This window comes from Ruditapes philippinarum, unplaced genomic scaffold (genome assembly GCF_026571515.1).
Source record: "Ruditapes philippinarum isolate M1 unplaced genomic scaffold, ASM2657151v2 ctg168_1_1_1_1, whole genome shotgun sequence".
In the NCBI taxonomy this organism is placed as follows: domain Eukaryota; kingdom Metazoa; phylum Mollusca; class Bivalvia; order Venerida; family Veneridae; genus Ruditapes; species Ruditapes philippinarum.
In genome coordinates this window covers 110,791-131,204 of record NW_026854841.1, presented here as the reverse complement: position 1 = coordinate 131,204, position 20,414 = coordinate 110,791, and the positions used below count along the sequence as shown (strand labels likewise).

Genomic DNA, 20,414 nt, shown 5'->3' with positions numbered 1-20,414 from the left:
TATATGTAAATATAATGTTAAATTATTTTCTATTTAAAGAGATCACAATATTATACATACATGTAGACATGCAGTAAACGCAACATTTTTTTCTGAACCGGATAATATGTATTGCAATGTTCAGAATTGGAATTAATTGGATTAATATTAGATGCTCACGAAAAAAAAAGGAAATAAGAACGGAAAAACTCGCGCTAGTATCTGTATCTTAAAGTATGAACAAATTACAAAAAAAAAATCATTAAAATCTTATATAATAAATTTAAAATAATTTATTTAATGAGCATTCTTACAAGAAAATATGTTTTGACAGTCCCTGTTTTTTACCTGTTCAAATACCGAAACAACACTCATTTAATGTAAATCTTCATCAAATTTTCTGATAATTAGTAAACATTTAGCACACAAATTTTTTAAGAGGGGTGACGAATATCCTGAAAATCTATTTGTCTGACAAAAACCGGAAAACATAAATTATTGCAAATTGCTTGTTAATATCATGATTTGTTGTGTTTCTTTATTTGGTCATGATATTTATTTGATTCCAACACACTTCTCTGTCACATATTCTAACTACGAAATTCCATCAGATTACTCTCTGATTTTGTTATAATTAGAGGTTGATGCTCTTCTTAAAAAAGAAGAAAAAGCCGTTAATTTCATTTCAAGAACACACATATTCCCAATCATTGACACCTTACATGCTTGCAACTATATATTTTCTAATAATTGGAAATAAAGTAAGCTCTGTTGGCATATAACTGTAAGACTTGAGACGGAATCCAGTTCTGATTGAAAAGATGATTTCCTATTTATTTCCCATACAATGTGTCGGCACGATTCCTTCTCAATTTTCCAAACCCAATTGGCAATCGGGGAAATAGATTCGTTTATTTACTACTGTAGAGTTATTTATTATGGTCGTATAATGAGACAAAAAGATTGTAGTCTGGAGCTCAAACAATGACATCTGTAACTGCTCGAGGCTCACCATCTATAACTTGACAAAAAATAGAAAATACTTATATTTGTTTTGGTAGAAAGCAAATAAGCAAAAATGTTTTTAAACATATTTTATACGGAAACATTGCCCTTCCGTTCATGGTCAGTTGAATTCATTCACTTTTCTACATGAAGGTATAATTCAATGTGTCTTTACCAATCTTTAAATTTCTACGTGTAGAAATTATCATTTGATGATGATACTTATATCGAATGTAGGAAAACACTAAATTTGATAAAGAAATATGATTTTTATAGCTTCACTTTTTTACATGAAATACTCTATTAGTACCTAAACAATTGCCAAGTGATAAGACTATAATCTGTCTCAATATGATTATTACTGTTATCACTTCAAACAGATTTACGATATTTAAAAAAAAATGATCCTCCAGTTACGTGATATAATACATTAAGTCGACTTTAATATCGTATATTAAAACTTCGTTTTAGAAAGAAAAATGATAAATATTCAAATGACGTGTTGGTAAATCTAATCTTTAAAATATATTTAGCCATCAAACGATTCTAGACTGTTATTAAAAAAGAATACTATTTACATATAATATTCACGGGTATGGTTACAACGATACCTACGATATTGAACATTTCCTTTCATCAACTAAAAACGTTTTGTTTTAATTTGATAGTATTTACATGTTTAGGCTAATGGTATGCGTTTCAATATTTATGCATTTGTCTTGACTTTAAATTTGATAATTGTAACAGAAACTTGCTAAGATATTAGAAAGTGTTAAGTATGTCCTCATTAACAGCATAAATTTCTAAAAAGACATACAGTATTCCAAAATAGTAATTCTTCAGTCTAGGGAAACATGTATTTGTATGTTCTGTCAGTCTGTTGTTTTAACATCTTTATTGTCGAGATATAAACTTTTCTTAAAAACAATGAACAGGCTCAATCAAATCGACATGCTACATTTTAAATTTTTCCGTTTTGGCGTTTTTTACATTTTTTACATGTTTACATTTTTCTCTTTTTATCATTTTATAGTTTGTTCAATGGCAGTCTATATGTTTCATTTCTAATAAAAAAATGTTAATAAAATATCAGTCTAAAAAAATAAACATTCTATTCCATGTATAGGTTTTATCGTAGCCTACGTATAAAACAACATTAATCCCATTTCCTATTTGTTTCTTTATAGTTTTATGTGTCACGCTGTTCAGCCACAATATTCTTTTATACTGAAAAGAAAACTAATTATGAGAAAGAAAGTGAATGACCCTAAGGCATCGCTTGATTTGCTTTGCTCTTAGTAAAATTAAGATAAAAGAATGCATTTAACTTCTTTGAATTTTTTTATAAAGTGTGCGGGTGCCCGGTTCGATGGGATTAACGTTTCCTGAACGCTATTTCTCTTCCTTGTTGATGTTTTGTCTAATGTTTTACGTTATAAAAAGGTATTAAGAAAATAGCAAACAATAGTCAGCATTTTAATATCATATTGATAATATTTAAATTCTGTGAATACAGGCTGCTATGAAATTTGCATTTGATGTATCTTGTGCGACAAATAAAAAAAACATTTTCTTGCATAGCAGACTGGTGTTTCCGTGAGTTTTTACCCATGCCGGAAATGTCATCTGGCATAGGGGTGCCTGACGGATTCCTGAGGTAAAATTGAAAATGCTACGTGTTTGGGAAATCAATTAATGCATGGTAGTATTAGGTACATGCTACGGTCTTTTCCCCTAACCTGTGACGAAGTTTGTAAAGCAGTATTTTTCCTTTTAGACAACATTTATGTCAGGTTTGGTACGTAATACCATATTACAACAGATAATAGCAATTCCTATGGGTACTAATTGATTACTTTCATAAGAGTGAGGTTTAGTGCACCATTGGCCGGTTTAAATACCGCAGCAGTGCTTATAGTGTTGACCGTTCAAGGTCGGCTACTATGTATTTACCACAGATGTTGTCACATGCAATTGTGGTGACACTTTCTGTGTCCCTTCTTGAGTTTCTCGTCTCGGCTATCATTCTTTTTTTCCCCTTTGGCCCCCTCCCCTTTCCCCGTCCTTCTGGCCCCTTGCCCTGGTGTCATGCTGGACTCCTTAATAGTGGTCCTGTGTTCATTGAATGCCGCCCTTCCTTGTGTATCTGTGGGTTTTTTTTGTTGTTTTTTTTCTTCTTATTTTTTTCTTATTTTTATGCCTGACAAAAGATTTTTAGAGACTGAGTATTATCCGGGAAATTACTTTACATATATTGCAGAGAATTTTATCATATGCAATAATTTACTGTAAAGAGAATACCATTTAATTAAATTGTGGTGTTCTTATGATAAGAATGTCTTAGAAGGCCCATTTAAGATGTAATTTGAAGAAGAAGCATGACAAGGAGAACATAACTCCTGATTTTATTTATCTAATTTTGAAAAAATGAAACAGCAAAATATGCCATATCCACTAGGTTCAGTAGTATTCAATTTCTTTTAAGACAATTGAATTCGTACGGCGAAAAATTGATTGTATCTTTAAAGATTTATTGTCATGAAACTTAGCACCAATGAATAAGGCGGGATAATAGTTAATGTACTTCATGCTCTATCTGTTGATTTTATTTATGATAACACGCAAATTTAAGAAAATACAAATGGCCACGAGTCATAATTGATATTTATTGCGTCTTGATAATGGTGACATGAAAGCGTTGCATGATGTCTGGGAAGTAAGAAATATATGAATCAGTAAATATCTGGCTAAAATTTCGAATGATTCCATTAGTTCTCTTATCGTTTAGTTAAAAACAAAAGAAAATATAACAGTTATATCACTCGTAGTGCTCTTGTTGTCCGTGTGTAGGTTGTGTTCGAGAGTTACTATATCATGACAATTAAAAAAGTGGCTAGACAGTAGCATTTAGTGCATTATGTTGCAATAAACATGCGACAATTAAGTGTTACTCTGTTGTTTTAAATTGGGTGCTGTTAATTAATGTTGATAAAGCTCCAATGCTGAGACAACGCGGTTACCACTTTATTAAATGTCCATACTCGCTTGCTTTACGCATGGTAAACTGGAAAGGTAAACATATTTGCGCATTAGTTCTTTAAAAGTTAAATTATTTGGAAAAGTGTGAATCTGATGATCTTAGGTTTCCGGCAGGTTGCCATGGTAACAGTGTATATTTTGAAAGTATGGATATTAGCTATGGTCAGGCAATCAGCTAGGCGGAAACCTATTAAACCTTATAAACCGACAGTACAACTAATCCAACATTAACAACATAGTAAAACATTTTGTGTTTTAGTAATACACTAGTTTTTTGTTGTTGTTGTTGTTGTTGATGTTTGCTTTTTGTTGTTTTTTATGATTTATAAAAAAAAATTTGTTTTATTTTGTGTGTGTGTGTGTGTGTGTGCTTGTTTCTTTGTTAAGGGGTTTCTCATACATTTAAAATATTATCAAACCATCTATTGCTGTTCTCTAATTATTTGTACCGTATTCCTTCTTTCTGATATATAAGGAGGTTACTGTCCTGCTTGAGAGGGAACAAATGACATTAATCCAATTTTAAGAACACATATATTCCCAATCATTGACATCGTACATGTGACCAACGATATATTTTCCTATAATTGTGAATTATTGAAGTTCTGGAAGCAAGTTAATGTTATATTAGAGAGTGAAATCAATTCTGAATGAAAGGGATGAACGCTTGATACCCAGATTTTTTACAAACTTAGTTGTTCATCAATGAAATAGATACGTTCATTTACTACAGAGGTCGAATAAGATATTGTGAGACTGTAATTTAAGATAAATTGAGCCGCGTCACGACAAAAGCAACAGAATGTGTTTGCGACCAGCATGGATCAAGACCAGCATGCGCATCCGCGCAGTCTGATCAGGATCCATGCTGTTCGCTGTCAGTTTCTTTACTTTTTATTGGGTCTGTAAGTGAACAGCATGGATCCTGATCAGACTGCGCGGATGCGCAGTCTGGTCTGGATCCATGCTGGTCGCAAACGCATTACGTTGGTTTTGTCGTGACGCGGCTCAATTTTATACCATGTGTATCTTGTTGAAGTTTTGCAATTATTTAAGGGCTGTAGCAGGAAAACTATATACAAAAACAACAATAGAGCATAATAAAAAGCCTTATTCTGTGATAATCATTTTGTTACCGTTGAAGAAATGTTATTTAATTCTTTATGTTTTGTTATTTGTTGATGGATTTTTGTAGTGATAATTTCATTTTAATTATCACTGTGATTACTTGTATACTTGTATACAATATGCTGAAAAGATAATAACCTAACCATTTAATGCAGGAAAATCTAAAAAGCGGATGTCACAGTGCCGGCTAAATTGTTTTCTTTTCATATATAAAGAAAGGCATCTATAAAATGCTTATTTTCCGGTTTAGGCAGGTTTTTTCTCCTTTTAATAATAAGCTTGTTATTCTATTCTTCTTAACTGAAAACATATTACATGTACACTATAAATGAAATATTTGCCTCATTAAAAGGCCTTTTAAACTTTTAATAAAATGTTGTAATTGTTGGATCGGGCAACGCATGAATGAGTTTTTGTGTGTGTTGTTTTTTTTCCAATTTTAGCATTTATTAAAGCCATATCAAACGATTCCAAATACCAAAATTAAAACCTCTTAGAAGTTCTTAAGTACAGTATTTATAGATAGATGTATGAAGGTTGGAGGTAAATTGGTTTATTTTTGTAATATATGTTTCTTCAAGTTAGTTCTTTTCACTTCATATTAACTGGACAAGCGAGAATACAGTTTTATCAGAAGGAGGGAGTGGGGTTTTGAGTTTAAAGTCACACTAACTTTGTAAAGGTCATATAGCGACTTCATTATAGAGTAAGACCACGTGTGCCCCTCTGTTTTTAAAGGTACGAACGAGTACCTTAGTAGAACCTACGACATTCTGAAAGCTAGTTGGATATCTTCTTCACTTGAAAGATTTCAAATAGCCTTGAGATTCGAATCTACACTTTCAAACAAAGTGTGCTCCGAGTATCGTTGTTTGTACAACATTTATGAATAAATTATCAATATTTTACCGAAAATATCTACAAATATACAACTCGTACTAAAGCAAAAATAATGTTTGTTTTAGTTTCTTGTTATATGTAACTATGTCATTTATTGATACCTATTGACATTTAGTGAAAATGTAAATTGACACGAAAAAGCCAATTTATGGCAGTTCAGAACAATGGAGGTTAGCCCACCGAAAAATGACCCAAATTTGTGTTAAATTCAGCGTAAAAATAACCACCCAATCTTAAAACAAACATTGCAACGTTTTCAAAAAATGTGTACATTTTATTCAACTACTAGCCTTCCTGTCTTAACGCTGTATTTAACAGACACTTAAAAACACAACTTTGCTATTAAAATTCGTTTCATGTCAATCAAAATGCTACACAGTTTTAACTTTTAAAGCATATTTAAATACCGATATCCATTCTTATTCTCATTATTTTCATGTTAACTTGTTTATTCACATCACAGTTAAAATCACGTGTATATTTCTCGTTTATCACACTGTCTGTTCTATAATTTGCCTTTGCACAAAGTAGACATTTGTTTATTTTCAGGAACTGGCGTTATGAACAGGAGATTGCAGGTTTACTTTGGCGAATCAACAGGGAAGACTTAAAAACATCTGAGTCAATGTCAGGCAATGACAGACGCGCGAGTTTTGGGAGCAGGGTATCTTACATTTTTTCAAATAACTCCTCTATTAAAAACGATATTTTGTAAACAATTGTATATAAAAAATCTTCTATCTTAGGCACAAATGTGCTGATATTGCAGAAAATGAAATCCTGTGGAGTGTCGTAAGGCGGAAATAGTTTATTTTATACATTTTTTAGAATGAAAGACCAGATTAAAGCATAAGGTTTCAGAACTTGCTGTGGCAAAATGATCTTTATACTTAAATATGATTCAAACGACATGACATAAATCATATAATATTATATAAACAGATATAAGGATTTATATATAGTTTACATGCAGAGACGCCATAATGAATATTTTATAGTATATTGTTTCCCCTATTGAGTGCGTGCAATGGTGCTATTTTACATTGAATTTGTTATTTTGATGCCATTACTGCAATGTTTTTCAACTGATGAGATAAGGTAATAACAGTGATGTCGACACGTAAGCAAATTTTATCTGATAACAGGCTTTAGATGAGACATAATTGCATACTTTTTACGTGATTAGGTATAAACTATGTGATGCTTTCAGATGTTTTCCGTGCAAATCTAAGTAAAACACTGTCAATTACTTTTATGTACCCATTACCCTAATTTTTCCAGTGTCAAAACTTTCCCTTTTTTATTTGAAAAGCTATATACATCCAAAAATACCTTTGTCATAATTTAATGACTTCTTTAAGCTATTTACTTATGTTTATCGTCATTTGTGATGACAAAATCTGATTACCGTAAGTCTTAATTACGATAAGTTCAATTAAATAAGTGTTAATCTTGAGGGGTTTATATTTATTGTGTTTCCTACGTATCAGTGGGGACCCTAGATAACGCCTTATATGCGTTTTCTGACTGAGTAGAATACCAACTTCTTTCTAAACAAGAATATGACGATTATAAGCAATGATGATGCAAGATACATGGCAATTAGTACATAGTGGTGCAGATAGATGTAACTTTTAAATAAATGGTTAAAGTGTAAAATAAACTGGCAGAATTTGTCAAATTTAGGCATTTTTATTGCACGAAAACGTAGGGCAAACACTTAATACTGATGGTCATTAAAGTAGCGAACTTGAAACCAGTTAACCTAATAGTTAATTTCTGATTGTTATAAAGCTCGTGAACTTAAAACCAGTAAACCTAAAAGTAAAATTTCTGATTGTTATAAAGCTCGTGAACTTAAAACCAGTAAACCTTACAGTCTTATTACTGATTGTCATTAAATTTGTGAACTAAAGATCAGTTAGGCTAACAGTATCTCACCTTACATAAGCAAACCTGACATTCCTTTATACTCGCGAACCTTAGATTATCAAACCTGACAGTCTCATTAAACTCGGCAAAACGTAACAGTCTCTTTAAACTCATGAACATTAGATCAGAAAACCTAACAGTCTCATTTAAACCCTCGTGAACCTGGGATCAGAAAACCTAAAAGTCTCTCCTTAAACATGATAGTCTCTTTAAACAAGTGAATTAGGGATTGGTAAACTAGGTCAGTAAACGCGAATGCTTTAGAACTTAACCTTTTATGAACGACATGCCTTAAATTATAGCAATATTACCATTGTTTGACTTTGATTTATAATTTAAATCAATTCAATTTTAGATGACATTGTCGCAATTGTCTGTTGATTCAAGGATGTCGTTTACTCAAGTTTACGCACGGACCGGTGGATACAAGGGTCAAATAGTTGCCTTGAAGATGTATGAAAAGAAAAACTTATACATTAGCAGGAAGATGAAAAAGGAAATGAAATTGGTATACAAGTTTGTAGTTAATGACAGAAATTGATAAAGAAAGTCAAGTTAATTTTATAGAATAGGAGTCAATGTTGTAATATACTTGCTAAAAGCATAATATTAAGTAATAACAAGTAATATTGTATATGATTTAAAATATGCATATCGTATCTTGGGCTAATTTTCGATTTCATATTGTAAATGAAACGGGGTTTTCCATTGAATCCAGGTTTAAATGAAATAAATGCTATCGAGAAAGAAAAGATCGAATCCAGACTGACTGGCCAAACTGTTGTTTATGTTTGTTTTATTTTTATTTATGTGTTTGTTTATATATTTTTAGGTTTTATTTTGTAAAATATATATTTACAGATGCGGGATTTACGTCATAGTAATATAAATACTTTTCTCGGGGCTTGCATTGATCCGCCAGTGTTTATTATTGTAACAGAGTATTGTACAAAAGGCAGTTTACTGGTAAATTAAATATTATGTTATCACAGTTTTTTTTTAATTTCTGTCACAGTGGTGATGTATGGATATAGCTATTTACTTAAAACCCATTTTGTTGATTTTACGCCTCACAACGTTAACATAGAATAGGTCATATTGCAACTTTCCATCTTGATTGCAGGAGAGATACCTTAGGTGCCCCTCTGTACAATATTTCAGGCACAAACGGGCACTGAGTGAACCACTGACGTAAGCTACCTGGACAACTTCTTTTCATCTTAAATCCGACGCCTTTTCCACGGCCTACAGCGTGAGAGGCAAGTGGTTTATAGTCATCGACCTTAACCACTCAGTTACGGACGCCCTGGTCATCTATTTAAGAGAAATTATTTTATTAATTTAAGAAATAGAAAGTTTGCGTATTTTTCTTAAACATAGTACTGTATAGTTTATATTTTACTGAATTCGCATTATGATTTGAAATGTAGAATTAAATGATAATTATTAAGAGTTTAAAATTTTCATAAAGTTTCTTGTTATTTTACAGGATATACTGGAGAACGAGGACCTGAAACTAGATAACATGTTTCTGTTTTCCATTATGAGAGATATTGTACAGGTGAAATTAAATAAAAAAAAATGTTGGTCTGTAAATAACAAGAAGTTCAAACATAGTTATACATTATCATTGTAGATCACGTTGTTTATGGTTTAATATTGTATTTGAAAATTTTATTTCAAATTATCATTATTATTGTAACTTTTTAACATAACAATTAAGAACATACTAAATTGCATTCCTGCCGAGCACGCCTAGGTTTTGAAGAACATTTTTTTTTATATTTAAAGCCATGTGTTCAGATACAGACTGTAATAAAAAGAAAAATATCATGAAATCTAAGATTTATTTTCAAAATGTCAGTAATAATTTCAATATTTTTACGGGTTTTTTTTTTCATTAATGTACAATGTGTTTTTGTTAAACGAAGAAGCCAGTATGATTTAAATGACACTCGTTCTTTTATGAGGAATATAGGAAGCCTTCAAATATAAAATGTGGCGAAATAAATATAACACGTCTGTCAGCTTAACTCTATCCGTTTTCATAATTACTTCAGTTGAATTATTTATGGTGGCGGTCTGTCACCGCTAATAGGTCTTTATGGATTTCTGACACTGAGCTTTAAAATGCCAGCGGTCAGTTTCAACGAAAAATGAAGTTTTTATATGCGTCTAATCAGATTAGCTGAAAAATGAGAAATTCTTCTTTGAGGGAACATTTCTTAATGAACAATAAATATCATACAGGGGGAGAATTCATGTTACCATTCTCTGACGTATGCGTGCGTGTGAGACGTTTTTAAATGTCCCTTTATTTGAAGTCAAATTTGTAATCATGGAATAATTGTCAAATGGCATGATCTTTATTAAGATAGCAGATGTTTAGGGTAGACTTAATTCTTAGCTTTTAATTCAAAATATGCGGTAATACATCATATTAACTTCATTGTAACATTTCATTATTTCATAATTTCTCTATACTACATACTAAACATACGCTGGTCTGTTATTCTAGTATCTTATCTGTTTTATTCTAACTGTTTCAAATTATACTGCAAAGACTTTGAAAATGATCCCCCATTACTTTTTTAAAGACGTTTAGTCTTATTTTATAATTGATATCGTGTATTTTCTTGGTGGTCAGACAAAGTCTGAGAAAATGCGGACTTACATAAATTAACTGACTTAAACTATAATTTATTTCATGTTCTTACTTGTATTTATGTATTAAGTCATACATGTTTGCACATGATTTGATATGATTTTTTTATCTGAAGTTTAATAGCCAGTTATGCTCCAGAAAAGCTTTAACTTTTTTTTTAAGTTTCTTTTTTCTTTTTTAATTAAAACGTAATAAAATTCACGTTTGCCTTTTCTTAAGAAGGAAAGATTTATTCGTTTCTGATACATAATTTTAGAAGCATGACTTAAGTGATAAATCATTTCTATATGAAGATTTAACCACAATACAACAATTCAATATACCGGTATTAAGCTATTTGTTATTATTTTTTATTTTTCTTCTTCCGCATAGAGTTTGTCTGTTGCCTGTGGTTAATTTCATCCGTCTCAGACAAAACAAGTTGATAAATGTAAGGTTAATTCACCACGGGCAATGTCGTTAAGAAAGGCAATAGCAGAAAATGAAAACTCTTAAAACTCCGACAGAAATAACAAAAAATATTCCCAATGATATGCCAGTCTTTGCCTGATTCTTAATAACATGAGGTTGTCAAAGAATGACAAAAATCTGCAAGAATGGAATATATTATCACTCAAGCGTAATATAAACAATGCAAGTCACGCATATAAAACACATTTATAATCTCTTTCAGTTCCGCTTATTTCGTGAAAGACGATTTCTTGGCATTTACACTGTATAACAAACGGGCAGGGTGTAATCATAAGATAATTTTTTAACAACTCTGACATCTTGAAAAATGTGTCTAGCAAGTCAGTATAATATACGTATTTTCATTGTTTTGTTACCATTTGTTGGAACGTCAAATATAAAATGTCTCTGTGTTTTCAGGGAATGATATTTCTTCACGACAGTGAACTAATCTACCATGGTAATTTAAAAAGTTCAAATTGTGTGGTAAACAGTCGATGGTCTGTACAGATCACAGATTTTGGTCTGTTAGAAGTCAGAGCTGCAACCTACAAGATTGAAGATGAGCATGCTTTCTTCAGAAGTAAGTTACGAGAATATGTTATATAGGACAATTGGATCAAAAACCAACACAAATTAAGTATCAAAACATGTTTCGCTTTATTCAGCTTCCTCAGTTGATACATAAAGAAAAAAATGTGTGATAGCAATATGAACCTTAAATTATTGACTGAATTATGGAAAAGAAATAAACACAGCATTTGCAACTGAATAATTATGGAATATGTTTCCTACATTATTACTAACTTTATTATTATTATATTTGTATTGACTGCATTACTGCCGACCTATTTTTATGGAACGCCATGACAGTCTTATCCTATCAATGTTTTTGCTATCTTGTGAAATGATGATTTTATTTTGTCATTTAAGCATATTAACATGTGCAATTTACATGATATCTTGTCTAAAGACAATGCTGACTTGTTCAAACAGCAACTTGTCAAATAATCATCATGACATGTGCAGACAACATGTTAACTTGTCAAAGTATCATGATGACTTATGCAAACGACATGTTAACTTGTCAAAGTATCATGATGACTTGTGCAAACGCCATGTTAACTTGTCAAAGTATCATGATGACTTATGCAAACGACATGTTAACTTGTCAAAATATCATGATGACTTATGCAAACGACATGTTAACTTGTCAAAATTTCATGATGGCATGTGCAAACAGCATGTTAACTTGTCGAATTATCGTGATGACATGCTCATAATACCTTTACAAGTTAACATGTGTTTTGCACAAGTCATCACGATTCTTTAACAAATTAACATGTTGTCTGCACAAGTCATCATAATACCTTTACAAGTTAATATGGCATTTGCACAAGTCATCATGATACATTGACAAGTAAGAATGGAGTTTGCACAAGTCATCACGATACCTTGACAAGTTAACATGCTGTTTGCACATGTCATCATGAAATTTTGACAAGTTAACATGTCGCTTTCACAAGTCACCATGATACTTGGACAAGTTTATGGAAGCTTGAATTGACCCCCTAGATGCCGTGTTCGTGATTACTCATGTGCCGTCATGTCGACTTATATTTACGCGACATGACATCTTCTATCATTGTTTGGTGAGATAATAAAGACGTGTGGGCAACGTTTGTTTCAAGGCATGTCGACATATTTTTTGTCAGTAATGGAGTTAATGGGAATAAATAATAGCTATGTCAATGTATTTCATCTCGACAAGCCTTGTTATATCTGCTTCTTGGAATATATCACCGCGTATTAACATCATGGGCACTGTCGGAAAGACCCAATTAATATTCGGAAAGTAAACTCCTCCCACCAAACCAAAATCTTAGTACATTGAATGGTTCATCTTTTGAATAACATATTGGTAGACACTTTGGTAGGTCATTTGTGTTTTAATATAAAATTTGGTATATGTCCGTTTCTGTAGTGCATTTTGTATATGCGTTTTTATCTAACTAGCAGTTATACCAATTAAATTATGTCACAGGGTGAGAAAAATGTGCAGCCTGACCGGGACTCAAACCCGATATTGTAAAATATCAACTCAATTGATACATTAAGATCAAATTAAACATCAGACTGGTAAACTTTAAATATAGCCGAAATTGTTTCCTTAATAATGGACGATTCTATAAATATTTAGTTTATAAAGAAAATCAACGATATAGTTACACAATACGTCAGTCATTACTCGATGGGCGGGATTTAGTTTCCGAATAATAATTATGACGTTCAAATGGTCCCCGTCCTGTTTTATAATAGACATAAGTTATGTCGACATGGTCTGATACAGATGTTGTAAATATTCTATGTCTCTCCATCAAAACCATGATACAGCACGCCATGTCGCACAAATATATATCAACATGAACACATATAAATTATCACGGACCACGGCATCTCGGGGGGTCAATTCAAGCTTCCATACAAGTTAGCATGTTGTGTGCACATGTTATCACGATGATTTGTACGGAAGCTTGTATGTACCCCCGCTATGATGACATGAAGTCGTCTCCCTCGACTTATAGAACACAACAAGTCGTCAAAATTACAACGACAAGTTTATATATACCATGTCATTTTGACAAAATATATGTCATCATGTCGAGATACGGTATCCCGACTTTCATACGTTAATATATGTGTCGACTAGAAATAACATGGATGTCGACATACATGTTACTTCAAGTCGACAAATTTATTTATGTAAGAAAGTCGGGATGCCGTATCTTGACATGATGACATATATTTTGTCAAAATGACATGGTATATATAAACTTGTCGTCGTAATTTTGACGACTTGTTGTGTTCTATAAGTCGAGGGAGACGACTTCATGTCATCATAGCGGGGGTACATACAAGCTTCCGTAGATTTGACAAGTAAACATACTGTTTGCACATGTCATCATGAAATTTTGACAAGTTAGCATGGCATTTGCACAATTCATCATTATACTTGGACAAGTAAACATGTCGTTTGCACATGTCATCATGTTACATGGACAAATTAACATGCTGTATGCACATGTCATAACGATAATTCGACAAGTTAACATGCTGTTTACACATGTCATCATGGAAGCTTGAATTGACCCCTTGAGATGCCGTGGTCCGTGATGATTTATATGCGGTCATGTTGATATATATTAGTGCGACATGGCGTGTTGTATCATGGTTTTGATGGAGAAATACAGAATCTTTACAACATCTGTATCAGACCATGTCGACATAACTTATGTCTATTATAAAACAGGACGGGAACCATTTGAACGTCATAATTATTATTCGGAAACTAAATCCCGCCAATCGAGTAATGACTGATGTATAGTATAACTATATCGTTGATTTTATTTATAAACTAAATATTTAGAATCGTCCATTACTAAGAAAACAATTTTGGCTTTATTAAAAGTTTATCAGTATGGTGTTAAATTGGATTTTAAGTTATCAACTAAGTTGATTGTTTACAATAAAAGCTGTGCATTTCGTTTAATAACCTTAATGGAAATAAAATAAGTTAAATAACTTAAATACCCTTTCGTGGGACACTTTTGAAGATAAACATAACAATTAGTTTTATGCATATACATGTGTACTTACATTTGAATGCATTTTGTAGGCTTTTATCAACCTGGCTGGCAGTAGAACCAAAACATATATCAGTCAGTGTTTGATATAATAAACGTATTGATATGCATTTACTACTGAAAAGATATCCGGATACCATTGAAAGGACATTTCAGTTAACAGCCAAATTTACTGTTTTGTTCATTATTATATTGATAACTTTGCAAATGACAGTATATCGGTTAGGTATATCAACAATGTTTATGACAGTAAAATTCAAAGAGACACACTAACACGAACGGACGTCTGAATTCCTTTCAATGTTTTCCTGTAAACTGTTCTGTCAATATGTATGTCACGAATTCACGAAGTGATTGGCAGTATAACAGTCACATATATATGTGCCTATTCACGGTTGAAAACGTCATATTAAGTACAACTGGGTTCCATCTGAGGGTCGTCCGGAACCAAGCCCTGTGTTAATGCATATCAGTTAAGTTACTCTCAGCTTTGCTATACAAGTATTATGCTGAAGACACCATTATAAAGACGTACATCTTTGAAAGGACATATGAATTTCCATCAATGTATATACAAAATGAATTGCATGTCCCACTAGCAAACAGCCAAATATTCTTCTGGGCAACAATGTTTCTGACAAATACTGCTATTTTTTAATATTTATCTGATTTTTTTTTTAATTTTATTTCATTTTATTACATTTGAACTCCTTTCAAAATGTTTTTAGTTACCTTTTAATTTTATATGTACAATACTATAACTCAGAATAGTACATTTGGCTGCAAACTGAAATATCATTTTAAAGGTGTCCAAACGTCTTGATAAGTGTACATGTATATATACGTATGTAAAACATATGGTTGCTAACCAAGCACTGACTAAAATAATTTATCTGGTATAACTGCTAGTTAGATAAAAACGCATATACAAAATGCACTGCAGAATAGGACATATACCAAATTTTAAATTAAAACACAAATTACTTTTCAAAGTGTCTACCAATATGTTCTTCAAAGGATGAACCATTCAATGTATTAAGATTTTGGTTTTGTGGGAGGGGTTTACTTTCCGAATATTAATTGGGTCTTTCCGACAGTGCCCATGATGTTAATACGCGGTGATATATTCCAAGAAGCAGATATAACAAGGCTTGTCGAGATGAAATACGTTGACATAGCTTTTATCAATCCTCATCAGCTCCATTACTGACAATAAATTTGTCGACATGCCTTGAAACAAACGTTGCACATACGCCTTTATTATCTCACAAAACAATGATAGAAGACGTCATATCGTGTAAATATAATTCGACATGACGACACACGAGTAATCACGAACACGGCATCTAAGGGGTCAATTCAAGCTTCCATACATGTTAGCATGGTATTTGCACAAGTTATCATAATACTTTGACAAGTTAACAGTACGTTTTGACATGTCAGCATGATACAAGATAACATGTCATTTGCACAAGTCATCACGATTCTTTGACAAGTTCACATGTTGTCTTCACAAGTCAGCATTGTAATTTGACATGTTAACATGCTGTTTGCACATGTCATCACGATAATTCGACAAGTTAACATGTCGTTTGCACAAGTCATCATGACACTTTGACAAGTTTACATGCTGTTTGCACATGTCATCACAATAATTCGACAAGTTAACATGTCGTTTGCACAAGTCATCATTACATTTTGACAAGTTACCATGTCATTTGCACAAGTCATCATTATACTTTGACAAGTTAACATGTTGTTTGCACAAGTCATCACGATACTTTGACAAGTTAGCATGTTGTCTGCACATGTCATCATAATGATTTGACAAGTTAACATGCTGTTTGTACAAGTCAGCATGTTCCTTTGACAAGACATGATGTAAATTGCACATGTTAACATGCTCAAACGACAAAATAATATCATCGTTTCACAAGATAAGAAAAACATTGATTACATAAGACAGTCACGGCGTTCCATATATTTTCGTTACCGCTGGAGCACCTATTTATTCTGCCTTCCCAGTGTAATAAATAATGTGGCTAATGTGACCCTTTTAAAACATTAACATAAATGATTGTATCGTTACTCAGTCTTTAAGTTGCAAATATCAATCGTACCAAATCGTTTTAGAAGTAATATAGAAGGCCTTAATTACCTTATCATTTCTTTGTTTTTCTAGTATCTTACAGTGTAAGCAATGTATTTCTGATATTCTTAAATTGTCTTCCTCCATAGTAAAGGTGAAAGGTCGCCGTGAGAGCATTTATATGTCAGTGTGACTTTAAACCAAACTAGAAATCTATCAATATGAATCTGATCAATTTTTGTCTACATTTACTATTAGATTTATTCTGGAAGTCTCCAGAATGCCTGAAATCGTCTGTACTCAAGGGCTCTCAAAAAGCTGATGTATATTCATTTGGTATTATTCTGCACGAGATTTTTGGCAGGGCGGGACCATACGGCTTCTGCAACATGAGTCCAAGAGGTGAGTAATAGTGACATTAAGATACATACATGTAAACGAGAATTCATATTTTAGTAACTGAAACTCAACATTCATATCGCACTTCATGTATGTATAATAATTAACTCGTTGTGCATTAAGTTTATTTGCATGTTATAAAATACAGACGCCTTATACACTAGATTATGTTTATGAAACAATCTTATTAAAATCAATCATTCAAATCATTCTTATTTGTACTAACAATAGAGAACGTTTATGAATTTTGTATTATTTTGTGTTCTAGAGATTATAGAGAGAGTGAAGAACGACGGCGTGTTTGAACCATTCCGTCCTAACGTGAGGTTGTTGTCATGTGACAGCTTTATCATTGAGTGTATGCAGTCATGCTGGCACGAAAATCCTGATGAGAGGCCGGATTTCCGTACAATCCGTAAAGTGTTAAGACCTTTACGATTTGGAGCGTAAGACAGTTTCTCATTAATATTTAATCAAATGTATTTTGGAAACTGATTATTGATTTGTTAGTTCAATTGGGAAGACTATATGTCACATAAACTTATGATATACAAACAATTGAAATAGATCCTTTGTTTGCATTAAGTAAACAATATTACTGATACAAATAAGCTAAATACATGTACATACATCAAAAGCTTCACTTAAGAAACCTTTCATTTTTTCATATTAAATGATATAACATTAAAAACAAGGATATATTGTTTTGAAAGTACGAAACCTTTCAAATTACACTAAACGTTTTTATAATTCCTGAAAGACAGACATGATTCCTATTTCAAGATTTTACATCATTTAGAATATTAAAACATATCGATGGTGCATCTCATATATAAAAATTCTTTCTCAGAAAACGAAATATATTTGACAACATGATGGCAATGATGGAGAAATACCAGAAAAATCTGGAAGATATTGTAGAGGAACGAACTACATTGCTTATTGAAGAAAAGAAGAAAACAGAAGGCCTACTTCTAAGAATGCTACCAAAGTAAGATGAATGAATAAACACAAATAATTCACATACAAGTCTGTTATATCGATGCATTAAAATTTCTGAATTACATTTCAAAAACAAATGGTATAAATGAAATAGAAACATAAAAAATAGAGCTAGGTAATGAAATTATAAATTAACTGTTGATCCCAAACAATTTAAGTAAAACCCCTAATACAATACGATATTTGAAATAAGATCCTTCTTGTTTTCTTTCTTTTTAGTGGGGGATAATTCAAATAATTCGGACAAACAGGTACATTCCAAAATCATGTACAAGTTTTTATTAATTGTACATTTACTTTCATTTAGGTTCCGAGACAATTTTGATGTACAATACTAAAATACTTAGTTTCAATATATAAATATATTAAAGGTGTGTAGCTGATCAACTGAAGCTCGGTGAGGCTGTGATTCCAGAATCGTACGACTGTGTTACAATTTACTTCAGTGATATATGTGGATTTACACGCCTGTCTGCAGAAAGCACTCCTATGGAGGTATTTGATTTATTATACTAAAATGCTCTTTTATATCGTTCATTTCCGAAAACGACTAAATGTCTTTCATAAACTACAGGTTTCAGACATTCAAGTGAACTTTTTCTGGGTTAAAAGTTCTTTGCAGATTGATATTCTGTAAACAATTATTAATACACAGATATTTTGCCATGGACATTTCTAAAAAATATAGCAAAGATTCTAGGTATATCAATTCTCAGAAAAGTTAGTATAACAATAAATAGTCTTTGATCTGCAAATCGGAAGTTTTAGTTTTATGAGTAGAAGAATGACACGTTTTTTTATGAAATGTATTTATTTCAGGTTGTCGACATGTTGAATGATCTGTATACAATATTTGATAATATCATTCGGCATTTTGATGTCTTCAAGATAGAAACTATCGGTAATATTTGTATTACTTCCATATGATAACTTTATTTAATACTTAATACTAAAATGACAAAATAAAATAGTTAATAACATTGTTTTAAATAAATGACAAAATAAAATAATTTATTGCATTGTTTTAAATGTCAAATTATGTTTTAAAAATACATTTTTTGTCATTTTCACATGTTGTTTATTACACGTCGTTCAAGTTTGGTGTAAAGCGGGAGAATGATATTTCTGATATTATGGAGATGCCATTAATTGTATTGAACGAGCAACTAGAGATTAACCACAGTTTTGTGTACTTGTAGGGGATGCATACATGGTTGTCAGTGGATTACCAATAAGAAATGGTGATAACCATGCTGGAGAGATAGCGTCAATGTCACTAAAACTGTTGAAGGAAATCAAGAACTTCACGGTCAGGCACCGTCCCGACTATAAAATGTCACTCAGGATTGGAATGCACTCAGGTATTTCTATAATTAAATAGTGTTTGTCATAGAATGCACTCAGGTATTTCTATTAATAAACGTGTTTGTCATAGAATATTTAACGATGATACTTTCAAGAATATTACAGAGCTTGAAATTTAGTTAATGTTTATATAGCAAAATAAAATGTCATTATTTTGTCGTAATGATTTAACTAATACATATCTAAAACAATTAATGAATAAATTTATTTACAACATGTGCAATTGAAAAGGACTGCTTATCAGGTAAATGTGAAATCAAGTATCATGATTAAGAATAGGTTTCTTGAAGCTTGAAGTATTGTCAACGTGTTATTTTATATATTTGACAGGTCCTTGCGTAGCAGGGGTAGTTGGTTTAACAATGCCGCGCTATACATTATTTGGTGATACTGTAAACACAGCGTCCAGGATGGAAACAAACGGAGAACGTAATTATTGTCCTCTTTTAATTCCTTGTTACTCTTGAAATTACTTTTTAATACAAATTCATTTCTGCCAAAACGAAGGGGAATAATCTTGATATATTTTCTAAATGTAAAATTTATGTTTGTCTCCCTTGCAAAATAATAAAACGCTTTACAAGTAACATATTTCAATTTATCTTAAATGATGTTGAGTAATATTGATAAATATATAAATAATAACTTTACAGCAATGAAGATTCACTGTAGCCAGCAAGTTAAAGATATCCTAGAGAAATTAAGGGGCTACCATATGGAATCACGCGGAAAAGTTGCTATGAAGGTTGTTTCAAATGTTTTTATGTATTCTTATTTTATTAATACATAATTATTGTCATTGTTGATTTTAATATAA

General features: G+C 31.8%; 1 protein-coding gene across 1 annotated transcript in view; it reads left to right on the top strand.

Annotated features, from left to right (window-relative positions):
* Positions 1-20,414, top strand: part of LOC132741252 (receptor-type guanylate cyclase Gyc76C-like) — a 221,317-nt gene that overhangs the window by 196,645 nt on the left and 4,258 nt on the right. Inside the window, exons 9-21 of the mRNA XM_060729382.1 lie at positions 6,601-6,715; positions 8,339-8,491; positions 8,845-8,949; positions 9,473-9,544; positions 11,519-11,681; positions 17,090-17,233; positions 17,499-17,676; positions 18,081-18,221; positions 18,604-18,727; positions 19,052-19,133; positions 19,432-19,593; positions 19,928-20,026; positions 20,251-20,342. Of these exons, the coding sequence (XP_060585365.1) occupies positions 6,601-6,715; positions 8,339-8,491; positions 8,845-8,949; positions 9,473-9,544; positions 11,519-11,681; positions 17,090-17,233; positions 17,499-17,676; positions 18,081-18,221; positions 18,604-18,727; positions 19,052-19,133; positions 19,432-19,593; positions 19,928-20,026; positions 20,251-20,342 (1,630 nt within the window). The remainder of the gene's footprint in view (positions 1-6,600; positions 6,716-8,338; positions 8,492-8,844; positions 8,950-9,472; positions 9,545-11,518; positions 11,682-17,089; positions 17,234-17,498; positions 17,677-18,080; positions 18,222-18,603; positions 18,728-19,051; positions 19,134-19,431; positions 19,594-19,927; positions 20,027-20,250; positions 20,343-20,414) is intronic.